This window comes from Suillus fuscotomentosus (genome assembly GCF_016647785.1).
Source record: "Suillus fuscotomentosus strain FC203 chromosome Unknown F5891scaffold_1, whole genome shotgun sequence".
Lineage (NCBI taxonomy): Eukaryota > Fungi > Basidiomycota > Agaricomycetes > Boletales > Suillaceae > Suillus > Suillus fuscotomentosus.
Window position 1 is genome coordinate 1974630 of NW_024539513.1, and position 16130 is coordinate 1990759.

The following is a 16130-nucleotide window of genomic DNA, read 5'->3' on the forward strand; positions in this document are numbered from 1 at the left end:
TTCCGTTCCTGAGTTGCAGGGAACCTGCTATACCCAAGCTGATCCACACCATAATGAGCTCGAACTCAGTAGCGGAGTTAGATAGGTGCTCATGTTTGCAAGACATGTGCGGGTTACGTACCGTTGCTCACAGTGGGTAGAGCTTCGAGCACGATGCAGTGAGCCCTAATTGTTTTGCGCGACGTAAATGCCTCTTGCGGCAAATAAGACAAATGGTAATATACCGTGGCACTTATCGATGAGCTTCAAAATGGTCATCATACAGCATTTTCGTTATCTTTGATCACGGATATACTGACGATTGGAACGATATGCAATGAAAATACAAATCGCATGAGGGTGTGCGGGTGTTTGCCACCATTTACATAGCTTAGTCAGTACGGGTAGAGCCTTCGGACCTTGTCGTAAGTAGCGCTCAAATACTAGGTCGCACTTGCTTCTGTCTGCCAGAGGCAGGCACGTTGCCAGCCCCACCAGTCCGTCGCCAACGTCATAGAAAATGATCGTCCACGTAGGGAAGTCTCAGATCAGCAAGTACGAGTCGGCCGGCTCGATCAGGGTGAGTGTAGGAGACCATGCTAATACCGCTGATCAGGGTCTTGGTCAAATTGTTATTCAGGTGACAGTGAGCTTCACTTACGTGACATGTATCTGCGATATACAGAGCGAGGAAGAATTATGACACGCCAGTCGCCATTTGAGACCTTTCAGCACCGCGACAAGTGCGTCTCTGACTTGTCGCACGAAAAACATTGATCGCTCCGGGGAACAAACTGTGTCAAACATGCGCCTGCTAGACTGCAATAGACGACAGCATCGCCCACGCGATGCTTCAATATTACCGTAGAGGTGAGCAGCTCGACAGTCTTAATATTACGAACAAAGTCTTACTGGCGTGCTACACAATGTCTTTAGTGATATAAAAAAATGAGGATAACCTAAGACGAACGATTTGCTGATAACGTCACGTCTCCTGTAAATCATGCATACATTGCGAGGAAGCAAGAACTCGACGAAGATGCCATATGACCCTTCATCGACACCAAGTGGGCGCAGAGGCGGATGTGTGGGAGCCATAGGGGAAGGGGACGCTGCGATGTGCAGATGACCCTGCAGTAGGCTTCTACGAAGCGCTACAGCTGGAGTGTACGACCCCGATTTGGCGCGGGTTGCAATCCGAGAATTTTGATTATAGCGTGGGTCGCGACTGAAAATGTCTAATTGTACTCCTCTCCTCGAGCAGAAATTTCTCTTCGCTTTGTCTAATCACCAGCGCAGTCGCCACAAAGCGTACCCGAGGAACCTTGAAAGGGGGCTTGGGAAGATAAGACGAAGCGAACATCTTTCCAGGTAAATCTATCACCGCATAGTTTTGGGTTTGACGATGCGTACCAATAACCCACCATTTGGCATATGTGCATACAGCTATGTGCTTGCTGTACTTGATAGGTCTGCCACCAACCCATCACATCATGCATCATGATCGGGAGCTTCTGGAAAAGAGCGAACTGCGATATCAATATTGGGTTGTCTGCTTTGGTAGCGATAATGCCGCAAAACGTAAATCGGTATTCCTGTAAATCACATGAAAACATCACGCGGCCAGCCTGCAGTTGGCATGTTCGAAGATGTACCATATGATTGGAGGGAACACAGACGCCACGTTCACTGGTTTCATTAATGACTAAAAAAATCATTCAAGTCGAATGCATGACCGATAAATATTATAGGCATCTGAGGCGGCATGCTGCCTGCCTCTTGCTGAATGTCACAAGACTCAAGATACTATAATGTCTCCTACTTCCGAGGTACTGACATGATCAGTTAAACCGGCGCTAAAAACTCCGAGCGCTGGTAGGCTGCGCAAGGCACCTATGTAAATGCTCGTGGTGACCGGTTGACCGCTGGAGCTCGAACTGGCGAATAGCAACAACAGGATGGATTATCGTCAGGATAATACTTGATACAGGCACAAATCTCATAACAAGCTAACGTTACAGTACGTACTCGGAACAATCGTAATTTAGATGCATGCAGATGACCAGCATTTCAAAAACCCCTAACGGGCCAAAAAAAAAACAAGCAAATAGTGATGAGGCCAGATGTAAAGTTGGCGGGTACTAGGTGGTGTATCGGGAATAAATGCTGGGGCGGAACCAAAACCAAGGAAGTCCAAATAAGCCTGCAAGAACGTCAAGAAACCTCCCAGCATGAGCGAGAAAGTCAAGAATCCAGAGAAGAACACGGCAGATGGCAACATGATTAGACCATGACGAGTCTTCCCATAACGTACGTTCCTCCATTCACGAGGCCGACGTTCCCTACATCTTTGCCGCCGAACCCTACGGCTGGGCCCGGGAGGGTACCTTTCCACCCACATGGGTGGTATGGTGTGAGGCCAACAGTCTCATCCCATGAGTTGCGCTCCTCGACCCACTCGTTGGATACATCATCTTTGACTGCCGTAACAGGTGGGAGGGGGACGGTAGTCGCCTTTGTAGACTCTACGGGGAAAAGATTGAATGGAAGAAGGGAAGTCGGTATCCATTGCGACGGGGACGGAGCACGACGTCGCCTCTTCGCGGACGCCTTGGGCTGTTCTGATGGTGACGTAGCCGGTTCATCACGAGTACGCTTGTTTGGTCGTGGATCAGAATCTGATGATGCGGCAGCACTCGAGGCAGCGGACGGCGGCAGGACGGATGCGACTTCCTGTGACGTCCCAGCAGAGTCACTAGATGTCATCTGGCTCGTGCGATTCGCAGTGTTTACAGGCTTAAGAATGCACCGCTTAACGTGACGGTTAAGATTAGACGCAACGCCAAAACGACGGCCACAGGTGTCACACACGAATGCTACAATTATAATTCCAAGTTTTAGCGTCGCACAGCCGCAGCAATTTTGTTACATGCCTTTTTCTCCTGTGTGCACGAGTAAATGCTGCAAGGTAGAGACCTTTGACATGAGCTAGCTATTTATAGCGGCAGAGTAATATTGACCTTTCTCAACGTGGAGGGCCTATCAAAGGACTTCTCGCACATCCAGCAGGCATGCTTCTTCTCCCGTGGTCTTGGGCCTGAGCCTTCACTCTTGGTGTTGCGTGATGACGCTGACCTGGAAGAGCTTGCACATGCAGTGCGAATGGATTGTGTTATCTCTGCAGGGATGGTGGAAGGCCCCGGTAATGCCAGGGCGGGTGGGAGGGGCGGCGATGTTGAATGAGACGGAAGAACCATGTTGGACGAAGTTGGAAGATCAATACAGTAAGAGTGCGATGAAGAAGAAAAATGTGATGACGACGGGCTTTTATCGCATGCAGGGTATGGGTAGTGTAGTTGTTGCTGGTAGAATAAAGGCAGTGCGTCGGACCACTCACATGAGGTATGGCCGCCGGCGATGGTACGAAAGTTAGCTAAAGATGGGGGTATATCTAAAGATATAGGTGGTCCGGTGACCATGGCACGTAGGGCCGACGTTGTCGATGGGCCGCTATCTTGGAGAGAACATCTACCGCTCTGTATATCGTATGCGTCGTAGATGGATGATCTTTCTAAGAAGCCTGAGACCCAATCCGACGTGTTTGACTGGGAAAGAGATGGACCGAGTTGAGCGCTCTGTATATGGTGCTGCCGAAAATTTGGCTGCCGGAGTAGAGGGCTTGGAGAGTGTAACATGATGGCGTAGAGGTCAGGGGGCGGCTGGGTATGGACGAGGAGGACGAAGTCTGATGAAGTTCACGCCAATTCTGTGAGCAGGAAAGCTTATATATATAATTTGTTGGGTACATCCGTTGCAACCCTAAAGGTGCGAAGACATAAAGAAAACGAGGACCAAATCTATGAAGGCCCAGGCAACAAGCAGCTGTTTTACGGCAGAATTTAGCATTCAACCCCAGCGGCTCACACCGTTTTCTACAATCGTAATTAGGCGTGGACCAAGCAGCTGGCTGGCGTAGCTCATCTGAGAACTCCGATAGCTCATCTTGAACTCACCGTTTTCGCAGGAAGCCTCGGAGGCCCGCGTGTTGTTGAGGAAGACGACAGGCAAGCGCTGCGGGAAGGAAATTGTTGGATCAATATCATACTCTAATGGGTTGTCGGTCCGTGATAACAAAGGACTACTTCCCCCACTTGCACGCGTTGACTTGAGCAACAACATCTGAACTTCGACTTGATTCTCGGCGGAGCGGAAATACCACGCTCGGTGTGGCCTCGTTGTCTGAGTAGTACAATGATGTCGCACAGGCTTCCTTTTCTGTGTCACTTCGAAGCTGGGCACGCAGGTGGGAGATATGAGGAACGACGATCCCGGTGGATTGAGATGCAATTGAGGAAATGAAGCATTCCTCGTGTATGATGGAAATAGAAGAAGAGCTCGCTGGATATGCATGCTTGAGTCTTTATTCTCCTATACTTAGTTTAATAATTATTAGTCAGTAAAAATGACGCAGCCGCCGGTAGGAGGTGGGGGCACAGGAAATTCATTTCTGATTGCAGATAGCAACAAGATCAAGTTCCTTCATAGTTGAACTTCTTCAGGGCCCGAGGCTTAGGCGAAATCAATTACGTTTGTAGAGACTTGTTAATTTTCAAGGCTTTTGATAAACAATTACAAACAACGCTTCTTTCTGACCATGACAATAACAGCTGCACAAAAGACAGCTATAGAGGAAGTCGTTGAAATTATAGTTGCAACAACTCCAGCTCGAGGAAAACGTCAATTATCTGAATTGTTTATGGATCTCGTCGATAGATCAGAGTGGCCTGAATATTATGAGGTATTTCTAAATATTCCGCGGAAACCAAACGCTGGTCATACCCGAATCACATAGGTCATACCCGAACCCCGATGTATCAACGCCATCAAGTCAAGCGTTGAACGAAACAGATACAAGGACGCGCTCAACGCGTATACCGATCTGTCCCTCGTCTTTTGGAACGCGTTGTTCTACAATGAACCAGATAGTCAAATTGCTACTGATGCGCAGACTCTCAAGGTACGTTTTCCACTTCTTGTCCGCGGCGTAATTACCCTCAACACCAATTGGGCGTTCCGACCTTATCTATTCGCGTTCAGACTGTACTCGAAACTGAATGGCAGAAGAGAAGCATTCTTCCCGTGCCCCGACACTCGCCACCTCCCTCATCTGCTCAAAAGGTCCACGGAACGGGTCCCGCTGCACCGCCGCAGCCCTTTGTTATGCAGCCTTCTACTTCTACCACAACCAAACTAAGGACAACAGCCCCAACATCCGCTGTACCTCCAGCTTCCGAATCACAGACCGCCAAATCCACTCCTCTAAAGGGACCAGTGACTGCAGAAGAAAGGGTTGGAGATAGTGAGGCGATCGGCCGTCAGCTTGAGAAAACTCTCCCAAGATGGCAAGGCGTTGGTGAACTAGGGATGTCCGAGGTCAGCAAGGCGAGTATTCATGAATAGACTGCTCAACCGTGGTGATGTTTAATCCCCGTTTTTATACTTACATACTCGCTATGCCACAGGACCGACTGGTCGAAATTGTGCACAGTCCTCCTAAGACTCACACGCACGAGGACAATCGTGACCGGACCATGCTGACCGCGGCAGGGAATTTGACTGTTCCCCCAATTGTCGACAAGCTTCCCCCCGAAACGAGTAGGTTTTTTGTTATTTTTCTTCAAACCCGCTTACACGTTGTGTTAGCAAAACATTTCGATCGCTCTCCAGACACAAACGAGCTGTTCTGGTTTTCCGCTCCTCCAATGAATACCGCGCGAACACCAGCCCCACAGCATAGTCTGGCGTACTTGCATTTCTTGGCGACGAAACGCAATAAAGAACTCGGCGCGGACTCGGACGTCATTGATGTTGACAGCGAAGCTGCAACAGGTCTTTCAACTCGACAGCGCACAGTTGCGCCTCCAACAGTTACCGAATTTCTGCAAGCAGCCATAAATTCAGCATCTACCGAATACCTTTAGATTCATCTGTTCCCATCGGTATGATCACCTCAGTTGAGTTTTTTTTGGTCTGCCTGCCTCGTGCTCATTGGTTGTCATGTCATACAGACTTAATTGCTACTGAGAAGAATTTCATCCTTTTGATAGCTCTTCCAATGCTATTTTCCAACATTGTCCAACTTATTGGTCTAATTTATTCCGCATTTATTCCGCACTATTTAAGCACAAACTTGAGTCGGGAGGAACTCAAGCCATCTGTGTAATGTCTAGGTGAATTATACTGCAACACATACTGGAGTCAGGTGAAGTCAAGTTGGACGTAAGTCATATATCCACGCACCAAAATATCTTGGATGTCCTTAGTGTGAGACGTTGATACTGATAGGTTACCCGATTCTACCACTACCTTTACGACTACATCGCGATAGGTCATTAATGCAGTCTTGAATAAGTACATCCTCGTGCCGTTCAAATCCGCGGAGAGCGTAATATTGTCAGCATCGACAAGTGACCCAGAACAACTCCTAGGCTAAGTAATCGAGTGTGCTTCGCGAGCAGAAATCAAGGAGACGGTGCTCGACAAACAGTGATCTGGCAGCAGCTTGATATTATTCTTTGGTTCCAGACACGTTCATCGAAGACAGGCTCCAGCCATTACGTTCAGCATGACGACGTTTTAGATGACGACGAAGCAGCAAGACCGATCTGGGGGCGGAATCGGCCACAGATCAAAATTTTATTTACGGTGCGTCCCAAATTGTGATCCTACAGTATTCTTCCCAAGGATAGTACTCCCCATTCAACGTTCAACCTTGGGGGACCTCAAGCACTTGGATCTTCAGAGCGATCATTTTTACCTTCGACCTCCCTCCCAATCCCTTTCCATCTTCCTTTCTGTAGCTTCGAGGCTGGAAGGCAAGTCAAAAGATTCCCCTCCGCAAACTACGATATAACGGCGGCCTCCCCAGTCTACAACAAGACAAAGTTCTTCCCACCGCGAAGTTTTCTTTGTCGCCATACTGCCCGGTCGTACCGTTACGTGTACATATGTATTAAGAACTCGCTCGACGGACTTTTGGACAATATGTACGTAGTATGTAATGGATCTAGTGTTCCCCCCCTACATAAAGCAGACCAAATAGAAGGAAACGGCAGTCATTTATTTCTTCTTTATTATGGGAATAATTCCCAGCGACTGGCCAGGCCTCGTGCCGCGTATATACGCGCTGTTTTTGATTTTTAAATTTCCTACGGAATACATTATTACGAGTGGCACGTCCAATTGCGCACTTGACTCGTTTCCTCTTGTAATTGGTATCTGAATCTAGAGGTAATTTCCTGATCGCGGCTTCTCCTTGCGGCATGCCCGAGACCCAGGTCTAAGCTCATTACGGAGGCGTGGCTCCTTGTATGCGAATATTCGAAACTTGCAGGAGAAGCTAGCGGACTAATTCTACTGTTCATGATTATGCGGGCTCCAGAACTTTGCGGCTTTTCTATTTCTCGAAGAGGATCCCTGTTTTTTTTTTACCGCTAGCTAACCAGGTATAAATATCAATCGGTGTGACAATCTTTCCAAGACATGATCCTAATATGGGGGCTCGCTGATCAAGTCCTCGTGCCACTTGCAAGCTCGAGATCTTGAGATATGACAAACCCACCGAAAGGGCATCATCGCCTTCGGTCGATTCATCCTGTAAACGTTCGCAACTTGGGTGCACTGGCTCATATACTTCTGATCTTCAAGTTGGCGCCTTCACATCCGGGGAATTAAAGACTGGAAATAGTGGAGTAGAGTGGAATATGAAATTTGAATTATAGGTCTAGAAGAGAACGAAAGAATGCCAGAAGCATGTCTACATCTCATGGCCAATCAAAATATTTTATTTAAATAACGACGGAAGTTTATATCTCGCAATATGATGGGAACGACGGGGTATACGAAGCTGAGATACAGAGAAACTCCGTGAGCCCGCTTTGCCTGTATTTTGTGCGTCATACCAAGATGTGCAAGATTGCGAGAAGACGGCACTAGCACATAAAAAGTCCACGTCAGTGCATCCGACAGTCCAAGGCCGGAAACACCTTGCTTAAACCATTGGCATGGTATTGGAGTGTTGCCTGCTGTGTGTAGTGTGGAGAGACGTAGTAACCGTCCGCGGCGGAGGTGTGAATGAACCTCGCAGAGAGGGGTAAGCCGTCTGGGGCTGTGGAGAGTACACGGTCCCATATTGCAACGAAGACGTGGATTGCCCATACAACACAGGAGAGCCGAACGACGACTGAGAAAAGTTGGATGGATCGGGCGGAAAACGATTGGGTGTCATGCGAGTTGCCGCGCCGTCGCCTCTGTTTACGAATGGCTGCTGGTTGACGACAGAGGCGTAAACTCCTTTCCTGTACATGCGGCGTCTGTACAGTAGATAGGCTCCGACGGCAAAAAGTGAGAGAGCAGTCAAGGTTCCGAGGGTGCCACCAACTATCGCACCCACGTCTGTTGATTTCGAGCTTGAACTACTAGACGACGAGCTCGAGCTTGAATTGGCTGGAGTGATGCTAGAAGAGTCTGGACCAAATAAACAGCAGTGATAAAGAGATGCAGCCATAGAATCAACCTGACATACTCTTTTGATAAGTGGCGTTCGCTTCTGGTGTATTGAACATCTCGTATGTCCATGTTGACGCTAAAAAAACTCATCAATTGGTACCATGCCTTCGGAAGACAGAACAAACTCACGATTAGTAGTAGCCCAATAAGGTATGGACGCATCTCCAGCAAGTACATATCCAGAAGGGAAATATCTGTAAGATATTGTAAGCGCGGCTCAACAAATGAAATTTGAACGGACTCCTGTGCCCATGATTGGTTCGTGGCGCATCCGATGCCCACTGAGGCCAACTACTTGATCGTTAATACTTCCCGAGGAATACAAGACGGATGACTTGCCTCCAGACAGCACTATTATTAACTTTTTGGCATATAGTGCAGGCCATCATGAGATTATAGGACGACCAAGAACTGCTCTAATATCAGAACGATCGAAAATACAGTTGTCACCCCCACCTACCAGTAGCAAGGATTGGCAGTCGAAGAATTTGGTAATGAGTACGAATAGCCGCTGGTTAGGACTGGCTGGTTGTAGTCTTGGGCGTGCACATGAGTTTACACCCGAGAAACAAGGGAAATTCACATACTGTTCCCAGTGCACGCACCCTCTACATAAGCGACCGTAAGACAAGGCGAGTAGCCCCGACTGTCGTCCATCCATGAGTATCCATCGATGCAGGTGGCAGGTGAGACGATGTTGCGCCTGGCTGGCTGCACTCGTACAGCCATAGTAGTCGAAACACTTGAAATCACAGACCGGAAAGATAGAGATTTAAGGATGTGACCGTAGTGTGGGCTCAGAGATGCACTGCCAAAGGGTCAGGGATGTGGGCAAGCGTGCGGGTTGTCCTAATGAGTGCAAGCATGTTCTTATCACCACGTTCCGACGCAGCATATCTGATGACCTTGATGGAATCATGGCATAAGTACACCGCAAGATCTGACTAGGTCCAATATATGTTACGAACTGAAGCCTGATGAATATTTGAATCACCGATTGGCAAGCCCGGAGTTGGTATGAAATTTTGTCAAAAAGTAATACTAATACAGAATAGTATAAACAAGTTCAAATTTGTCAAGGTCAACTTTCAAACAAGTCTACGACTAATTCCATGTCATCAACCATATTCGCCTTGTCTTCAGAAATGGTATCTGAATCAGAACCGTTTCAGATTGCATGTTCGCCGAGCGCTTATGCGGCTACAATGCGGCTGTAAGTACTTTCTTATTTACCCATAGCGATACCGCTGTAAGAGAAGAACGAAATAGAGTAAGAGATGCAAGTGGCGAGCTAAGTGAGTGAAGTTCGTCCTTGTAGTTCTGTAAGAGTCGGGGCTCACAACCTGATGAAAGCGGAATTAAGAAAGAAAGCCCAGCATTGTTGAGAGAACCGCTATGACATTTTAGTACCTAAAAGACAAAGCTAGAAATGAAGTAGTGTGAGTAAGAGACAGCGTGCAAGGAGACGTGAACTATACCTTAGCGTTATTGACAGAACCGCTGATCAGAGGTGTAAACAAAGTAATATGAGATTATAAGCTATGCTGAAGAGTCCGTGATGACAAACGAAAGAAAAGGAATACTGTCGATGTTACGTTGAACGTTTAACATGAGGTACCGAATGCGGGCGCCTCTGATATTTCAAGTATAAGGAACTTGAAAGATACACCTTAGTGTTAGACCATTGGTACGGCGTCAGAACGTTGGCCGTTACCAGTATGTGTAGTGTAGACGGAGAGATCCATCCGTGGAAGGGGCAAGGATGAGCCGTGTGGAGATAGGTATGCAGTCTGATACTGCTGGGACGGAGATACTGACTGCCCATACATGGCAAGAGGGCCCGACACTGATGGAGCGAGATCGGATGTATCGGAGGGGATGCGGTTATGTGACGATGGTATAAAGGTCGTCCCTTGTTGGTTGATAGCCAAAGCATAACCTCCTTTCCTGTATACGTGGCGTCTGTACAATATATAGGTAGCAATGACAAGAAAAGAGAGTGCGGCTGCGCCTCCGATGGTACCGCCAACTATCGCGCCCACGTCAGTTGATTTTGAGCTTGAACTGCTAGATGATGGGCTTGAACCAGAACCGCTAGATAATGATGAGGCGCTCGGGGTGATGCTCGAGGAATCTAGACCAGATCAACAACAGTGATGGAGAAATAGAATCAACCTAACATACTCTTTTGATAGGTAGCAGTTTGCATCTTGGATATTGAATATCTCGTATGTCCATGTTGACGCTAAAAACTCATCAGTTGGTACCATGCGTTCGCAGAGACAGAATTAACTCACGATTAGTAGTAGCCCAATAAGGTATGGACGCATCTCCAGCAAGTACATATCCAGAAGGGAAATATCTGTAAGATATCGTAAGCGGAGCTCAACAAAAATGAAACTTGAACGAACTCCTGTGCCCATGATTGGTTCGTGGCGCATCCCGATGCCCACTGAGGCCAACTACTTGATCGTTAATACTTCCCAAGGAGTACAAGACGGATGACTTGCCTCCAGACAGCACTATTATTAACTTCTTGGCATAGAGTGCAGGCCATCATAAGATTATAGGACGACCAAGAACTGCTCTAATATCATAACGATCGAAAACACAGTCGCCACCTCCACCTACCAGTAGCAAGGATTGGCAGTCGAAGAATTTGGTAATGAGTACGAATAGCCGCTGGTTAGGACTGGCTGGTTGTAGTCTTGGGCGTGCACATGAGTTTACACCCGAGAAACAAGGGAAATTCACATACCGTTCCCAGTGTACGCACCCTCTACATAAGCGACCGTAAGACAAGGCGAATTGCCCTGACTGTCGTCCATCCATGAGTATCCGCTCATGCAGGTGGCAGATGAGACGATACTGCGCTTGACTGGATGAACTTGTACGGCCAGGACAATCGAGCTACTTGAAATCACAGACATAACAAGATAGAAACCTGAGGATGCGACCATGGTGTGGGCTCAGATGGACTGGAAGAGGGCCAGAGATGTGGACAAGTGGCATACGGGCTATCCGAATGAGTACAAGCATGCTCTTATCTCCAGGTTCCAGCGCTCGGAAGAAGCATATACCGCATACCTTCTGATGATGGTCTTGATAGAATCATGGCATACACCGAAAGATCTTGCTTAATGAATCACCCGCTAGCTGCGCTGAATATTCGCGTCTGTATCACGTGAGATTGGGATATGAGTATGGTGCCAAACAAGTTCAAATTTGACGCCAACTTTCAGACCACTGCCTACGATGCGTACGTCGTCGACAAGATAACGAGTAATCGTAAGTCCGTTATATAATTAGGTCTTATGACTGGTACTACTAGACATATTCAAGTTGCTTCGACTTGTCTTCTCTCGATCCGAACCCTTTCAGATTGCGAATATTAATTCAACCCCCTGTGCGGCTACAATGCGGGCAGTGGGTGTCCCATCGCCGCCATCCACCAACTCCGAAGGAGCAATAGAAGCATGCTAAGTAACTTCAATAAGAACATTGTTATTTTATTAACAACGGCATCATCATCAAAACATCATAAGACGGCGGGAACGACGGCGCAAAGTGCTGATAGAATACGGGGTAGAAAATTCTCTGATCCCCGTCGTTGGCTTGTCATAGAATATTTTCGAAAAAGATTGATCAGGAGATAATAGTATGAGGTACCGAATGCGGGCGCGTCAAGTATAAAAACTTGTAAGATGCACCTTACTGTTAAACCATTGGTATGACATCACCAGGTCGGCCGTTGCTAGAATGTGTAGTGTAGACGGTCATATCTGTCCGTGGAATAGGCGAATATGAGCCTTGTAGAGATGGGTATGCTGTCTGAGGTTGTGGAGAATATGAAGTCTCATATTGCTGCGAGGAAGATACGGCGGGCTGCCCATACAGCCCAAGAGAACCTGACATTGATGCAGAAAAGTTGGATGTATCGGAGGGGATACGGTTGTGTGTGCCTGACTGTGGTATAAAGGTCGTCCCTTGTTGGTTGATAACAGAGGCATTCCTGTATACGTGGCGTCTGTACAGTATATAGGCGGCAATGACGAGAAAAAGGAGTGCAGCTGCGCCTCCGACGGTGCCACCAACTATCGCACCCACATCAGTTGACTTCGAGCTTGAACTTGAACTGCTGGAAGATGGGCTTGAACCTGAACCGCTATATGACGATGAGACGCCCGGGGTGATGCTAGAATTATCTGGACCAGATCAACAACAGTGATGGAGTGATAAAATGAACCTAGCATACTATTTTGATAGGTAGTGTTCGCATTTAGGATATTGAACGTCTCGTATGTCCAGTTTGCCGCTAAAAAAAACTCATCAGTTGGTACCATGCGTTTGCAGAGACATAGTTAACTCACGATTAGTAGTAGCCCAATAAGGTATGGACGCATCTCCAGTAAGCAAATATCCAGAAGGGAAATATCTGTAAGATATTTATGAGCGCAGCTCAACAAAAATGAAACTTGAACGAACTCTTGAGTCCATGATTGGTTCGTGGTGCATCCGATGCCCACTGAGGCCAACTACTTGATCGTTAATACTTCCCAAGGAATACAAGACGGATGACTTGCCTCCAGACAGCAGTATCATTAACTTCTTGGCATAGAGTGCAGGCCATCATGAGATTATAAGACGACCAAGAACTGCTCTGATATCAGAACGATCGAAAATGCAGTCGTCACCCCCACCTACCAGTAACAAGGATTGGCAGTCGAAGAATTTGGTAACGAGTACGAGTAGCCGCTTTGCAGGACTGGCTGGTTGTAGTCTTGAGCGTGCACATGAGTTTACACCCGAGAAACAAGGGAAATCCACATACTGTTCCCAGTGCACGCGCCCTCTACATAAGCGACAGTAGTACAAGGCGAGTAGTTACGACTGTCATCCATCCATGAGTATCCATCAGTGCAGTTGGCAGCTGAGACGACATTGCGCTTGACTGGATGAACTTGTACGGCAAGGAATAGTCGAAATATGAGAAATTATGGGCAGAAAACGATAGAAACACAAGGACACCATGGTGAATGAGCCACACGCTGGGATGCACTAGGGGGATGTGGGCAACCAATACCAATCATGCGGAGCGAGGAACAAGAATGTCAGGCTTATCGTAACGTTACTTATCAGAGTTCTCGTCTGGTGACCCTGAGCTGAGAACAGAAATATCTGAGCGCGGACCGGACATGATGTGTGAATCAAATGAGCGCTGAATTGGTTGTGGACAAGCTTGAAGTTCATCGATCTTTCCAGTGTACTACACGTGGGAATTTTCAAACAACTAGTTGACTTCGCTGTATGCTTCAAGCTCACCGGCCAGCAACTCGACGACGGAGTACTGATTACGGGAAATGACTTTGGAGATGGGGCCATCTGGAAGCCTCATCCGAATTCGTTTCAGGCTGTGTCACAACAACGCGCACGGCCTCAGTACTCAGTTGCTAGTACTGTAATGTACATGCGGCTATGTCATTACTAACCGGCTACCCTCCATCTGTCAACTTACCTGACCCTTTTGACGCCAAGGAGTCAGGTCCATCTTCGAAGTTCGGTAGCAGTCTTCAAACTGCCCCAGTTCGTAAAAACGGAGATATTCCTGGTTTACCCATTCCTATCATGGTCATTCGCATTATTACCAACTTGGTCCACGCCGCACGGAGCTTCATGCCGAGAAGTGATAGTGGGCGCACCTGCTATTCAAGACCTATGACCCGCGTTTAGCCGTGCAACATCTCCCAGCCGCTTCACCTGTCACCTCGCAGCCAAATTGTCACCCTCCGTCCGCTGTCACTACTTCTCTCTCGGTTACATTCACTGCCGTCAGCTGTCGACTTGCAGGTCGGTACTTCATTTCTATCTCAGTTGCGTTTCTAGTCCTGTAACATCCTTCACACAGCTTCTTCATCACTTGAAGCTCTCTCAATCTTGTCAATAGCGAATCGAGCCAAAATGTCATCATGTCCATCTTGGTCCGTGAACACTGGGGGGCAATCGCCATGTGATATAGCGGTAGTGGTGTACAGTTCGTGTCCGAATGTTACGACCAGTAAGCCCCTTCCTATTACTCTTTGTGATACGCCTGAGTTGCTTCAGATAATACCATCTCTCCTTCCTCTTCCGATAATTCCTTCGTTCCTGTTAGCTCAAATGCGACTTTATGCACTTGGTGAGTCACATTCGTGTAAATTCGGTGTCATTTTTTAAAAACGAGAATGGGCACTATAAACAGTTCCTGGGCAAGCTACAACTTGATAAGTGCCTGTATGTTTTGTGCCACGGGATCGCCCTCTTTAGTGAGGTTAGTTTCTTAAATCCACTCTCTGTTCGCTTTAGCAAACTTGGCATAGCTGGGATACATGGATAACGAATTGTAATGCAAACACGTTAACAACAACGTGAGTTTGTATACGTTTGGTCTCTACTGGTCTAGTTTTTTATGTCTCTCAAAGATACTTTCCTTGGGATGAGGGAATAAGGCTCCCTTCTAACGCGTCAATAATACCTTATTATGCGAGCTACGATCGTAAGTTCTGATAGCAGGACCGTTAGCTCCCTTATCACGAATGATCTTACAGCTACTAACTACTCCAACGGGACATTTGTCGAGTCCACTGCCAACGATTATAGCGATACGGGTAAGCTCAATCAACCATGTCAGTCACATGCGCACTAACTTTCATTAGGAATCGGCAACTTGAATGGATCACCCATTAGCAACCCTTCCTCTTCGAGCTCACCTTCCAGTTCTTCGTCTTCAGCAACTCCTATTGGTTCGATTGTTGGAGGTGTTGTTGGGGGAACGGTTCTGCTGCTTCTATTATGCGGCTTTTTCTTCTTCATTATTTGTCGGAAACGCAGAAGAGCAGCGCAATTTCCGCACAAAATGACACTGCCCACATTGAACGGTTCGCACTTCGCTGTGGCGACCAAAGACTCGACGATTCACACACCCCTTGCACCATCAGGATACCCTCAAACGTCAGCTGCGATGTCTACATCTTCTTACGCTATTCAATCCAATAATATCCCAACGGTCCTTCAGTAACGAGCCTCCATTCGCTCCACATCGCTTCACCCACCTCCACTGTTCGTCCTATGCTTGTCTCGCCTTTGGCGCCTCCTATCACCCCTGTATTGTCACCTGTTGGCGATGCAGCTGATGTAATCACACCATTCCTTGCCACTCAACCATCACGACCAAGCACCCCAGACAGAAAGAACGCCAGAAGTCACGGTGAACCTGCACAAGAGCGTGCCATGTCACCGCAATCTCAACGATCACGCATGAACCCACCCCCTTATACCCCATCATCCCCCACGTCCTCAAGACATTCCCGCACTGGGTCCAACGCTTCCAGGAGGCTTTCTGTCATGAGGCACTTCAGGCGGGAAGGTGGCCCAGGGGACACGAGCATCCAGTCAGCCATGGGTCAGAGGAGGACGCACGCCCCGAGAATGCATTCTTCAACAAGTGCTGAGAGCGCTAGAAGTGACTCAACCGCCGCAAGTGCGAGTGACAATGGGCGGAATGTAAAGACTACCCTTGAACGCACTACAACGACAGCTGCTTCAAG

At 47.7% G+C, this 16130-nt stretch overlaps 7 protein-coding genes across 7 annotated transcripts; 3 read left to right on the forward strand and 4 right to left on the reverse strand.

The window, feature by feature from the left end:
* Window positions 1-1922: 1922 nt before the first annotated feature.
* On the reverse strand, window positions 1923-3181 carry F5891DRAFT_994630 (uncharacterized protein). Its single transcript, XM_041378304.1, has 3 exons — window positions 3000-3181; window positions 2913-2940; window positions 1923-2855 (listed from the first exon to the last, which is right to left on the reverse strand). The coding sequence occupies exons 1-3, from the start codon at window positions 3039-3041 to the stop codon at window positions 2263-2265; spliced, it is 663 nt and encodes a 220-aa protein (XP_041234306.1). The 5' UTR covers window positions 3042-3181; the 3' UTR covers window positions 1923-2262.
* Window positions 3182-4627: 1446 nt separating this feature from the next.
* F5891DRAFT_25016 (Bromodomain-containing protein) lies at window positions 4628-5489 on the forward strand. Its single transcript, XM_041371071.1, has 3 exons — window positions 4628-4777; window positions 4832-4996; window positions 5077-5489. Exons 1-3 carry the CDS (start codon window positions 4634-4636, stop codon window positions 5437-5439), a joined length of 672 nt encoding a protein of 223 aa, XP_041234307.1. The 5' UTR covers window positions 4628-4633; the 3' UTR covers window positions 5440-5489.
* On the forward strand, window positions 5400-6291 carry F5891DRAFT_994634 (uncharacterized protein). Its single transcript, XM_041378305.1, has 3 exons — window positions 5400-5634; window positions 5683-5978; window positions 6048-6291. The coding sequence occupies exons 1-2, from the start codon at window positions 5457-5459 to the stop codon at window positions 5958-5960; spliced, it is 456 nt and encodes a 151-aa protein (XP_041234308.1). The 5' UTR covers window positions 5400-5456; the 3' UTR covers window positions 5961-5978; window positions 6048-6291.
* A 1626-nt stretch (window positions 6292-7917) lies between these two features.
* F5891DRAFT_1206207 (uncharacterized protein) lies at window positions 7918-9276 on the reverse strand (the record flags this gene model as incomplete). Its single annotated transcript, XM_041369033.1, has 7 exons — window positions 7918-8505; window positions 8564-8623; window positions 8677-8741; window positions 8789-8838; window positions 8871-8958; window positions 9008-9083; window positions 9135-9276. The coding sequence occupies 7 exons, from the start codon at window positions 9274-9276 to the stop codon at window positions 8030-8032; spliced, it is 957 nt and encodes a 318-aa protein (XP_041234309.1). The 3' UTR covers window positions 7918-8029.
* Window positions 9277-10223: 947 nt separating this feature from the next.
* Window positions 10224-11507, reverse strand: F5891DRAFT_1180280 (uncharacterized protein; the record flags this gene model as incomplete). The annotated part of the gene is made up of 6 exons (XM_041365902.1): window positions 10224-10681; window positions 10732-10792; window positions 10845-11009; window positions 11042-11129; window positions 11179-11254; window positions 11306-11507. The coding sequence occupies 6 exons, from the start codon at window positions 11505-11507 to the stop codon at window positions 10224-10226; spliced, it is 1050 nt and encodes a 349-aa protein (XP_041234310.1).
* A 757-nt stretch (window positions 11508-12264) lies between these two features.
* Window positions 12265-13448, reverse strand: F5891DRAFT_1180281 (uncharacterized protein; the record flags this gene model as incomplete). The annotated part of the gene is made up of 7 exons (XM_041365903.1): window positions 12265-12752; window positions 12803-12862; window positions 12918-12982; window positions 13033-13082; window positions 13115-13202; window positions 13252-13327; window positions 13379-13448. The coding sequence occupies 7 exons, from the start codon at window positions 13446-13448 to the stop codon at window positions 12265-12267; spliced, it is 897 nt and encodes a 298-aa protein (XP_041234311.1).
* Window positions 13449-14241: 793 nt separating this feature from the next.
* Window positions 14242-15855, forward strand: F5891DRAFT_25232 (uncharacterized protein). Its single transcript, XM_041371080.1, has 9 exons — window positions 14242-14394; window positions 14453-14602; window positions 14650-14722; window positions 14786-14854; window positions 14904-14951; window positions 15006-15079; window positions 15132-15191; window positions 15240-15461; window positions 15522-15855. The coding sequence occupies exons 2-9, from the start codon at window positions 14506-14508 to the stop codon at window positions 15599-15601; spliced, it is 723 nt and encodes a 240-aa protein (XP_041234312.1). The 5' UTR covers window positions 14242-14394; window positions 14453-14505; the 3' UTR covers window positions 15602-15855.
* Window positions 15856-16130: the final 275 nt, after the last annotated feature.

What these genes read in the sequence shown, in the direction of transcription:
- F5891DRAFT_994630 (XM_041378304.1), bottom strand. Translation starts at nt 3,041, where the DNA reads ATGTGCGAGAAGTCCTTTGATAGGCCCTCCACGTTGAGAAAG. An exon ending in GGCCCTCCACGTTGAGAAAG is followed by an intron (nt 2,941 to 2,999) that starts GTCAATATTACT and finishes TCTACCTTGCAG; the next exon opens with CATTTACTCGTGCACACAGG. An exon ending in CGTGCACACAGGAGAAAAAG is followed by an intron (nt 2,856 to 2,912) that starts GCATGTAACAAA and finishes TTATAATTGTAG; the next exon opens with CATTCGTGTGTGACACCTGT.
- F5891DRAFT_994634 (XM_041378305.1), top strand. Translation starts at nt 5,457, where the DNA reads ATGTTTAATCCCCGTTTTTATACTTACATACTCGCTATGCCACAGGAC. An exon ending in CAAGCTTCCCCCCGAAACGA is followed by an intron (nt 5,635 to 5,682) that starts GTAGGTTTTTTG and finishes ACGTTGTGTTAG; the next exon opens with CAAAACATTTCGATCGCTCT.
- F5891DRAFT_25232 (XM_041371080.1), top strand. Translation starts at nt 14,506, where the DNA reads ATGTCATCATGTCCATCTTGGTCCGTGAACACTGGGGGGCAATCGCCA. An exon ending in GTGTCCGAATGTTACGACCA is followed by an intron (nt 14,603 to 14,649) that starts GTAAGCCCCTTC and finishes GAGTTGCTTCAG; the next exon opens with ATAATACCATCTCTCCTTCC. An exon ending in GACACTGCCCACATTGAACG is followed by an intron (nt 15,462 to 15,521) that starts GTTCGCACTTCG and finishes TTGCACCATCAG; the next exon opens with GATACCCTCAAACGTCAGCT.
- F5891DRAFT_25016 (XM_041371071.1), top strand. Translation starts at nt 4,634, where the DNA reads ATGACAATAACAGCTGCACAAAAGACAGCTATAGAGGAAGTCGTTGAA. An exon ending in AGTGGCCTGAATATTATGAG is followed by an intron (nt 4,778 to 4,831) that starts GTATTTCTAAAT and finishes CGAATCACATAG; the next exon opens with GTCATACCCGAACCCCGATG. An exon ending in CTGATGCGCAGACTCTCAAG is followed by an intron (nt 4,997 to 5,076) that starts GTACGTTTTCCA and finishes ATTCGCGTTCAG; the next exon opens with ACTGTACTCGAAACTGAATG.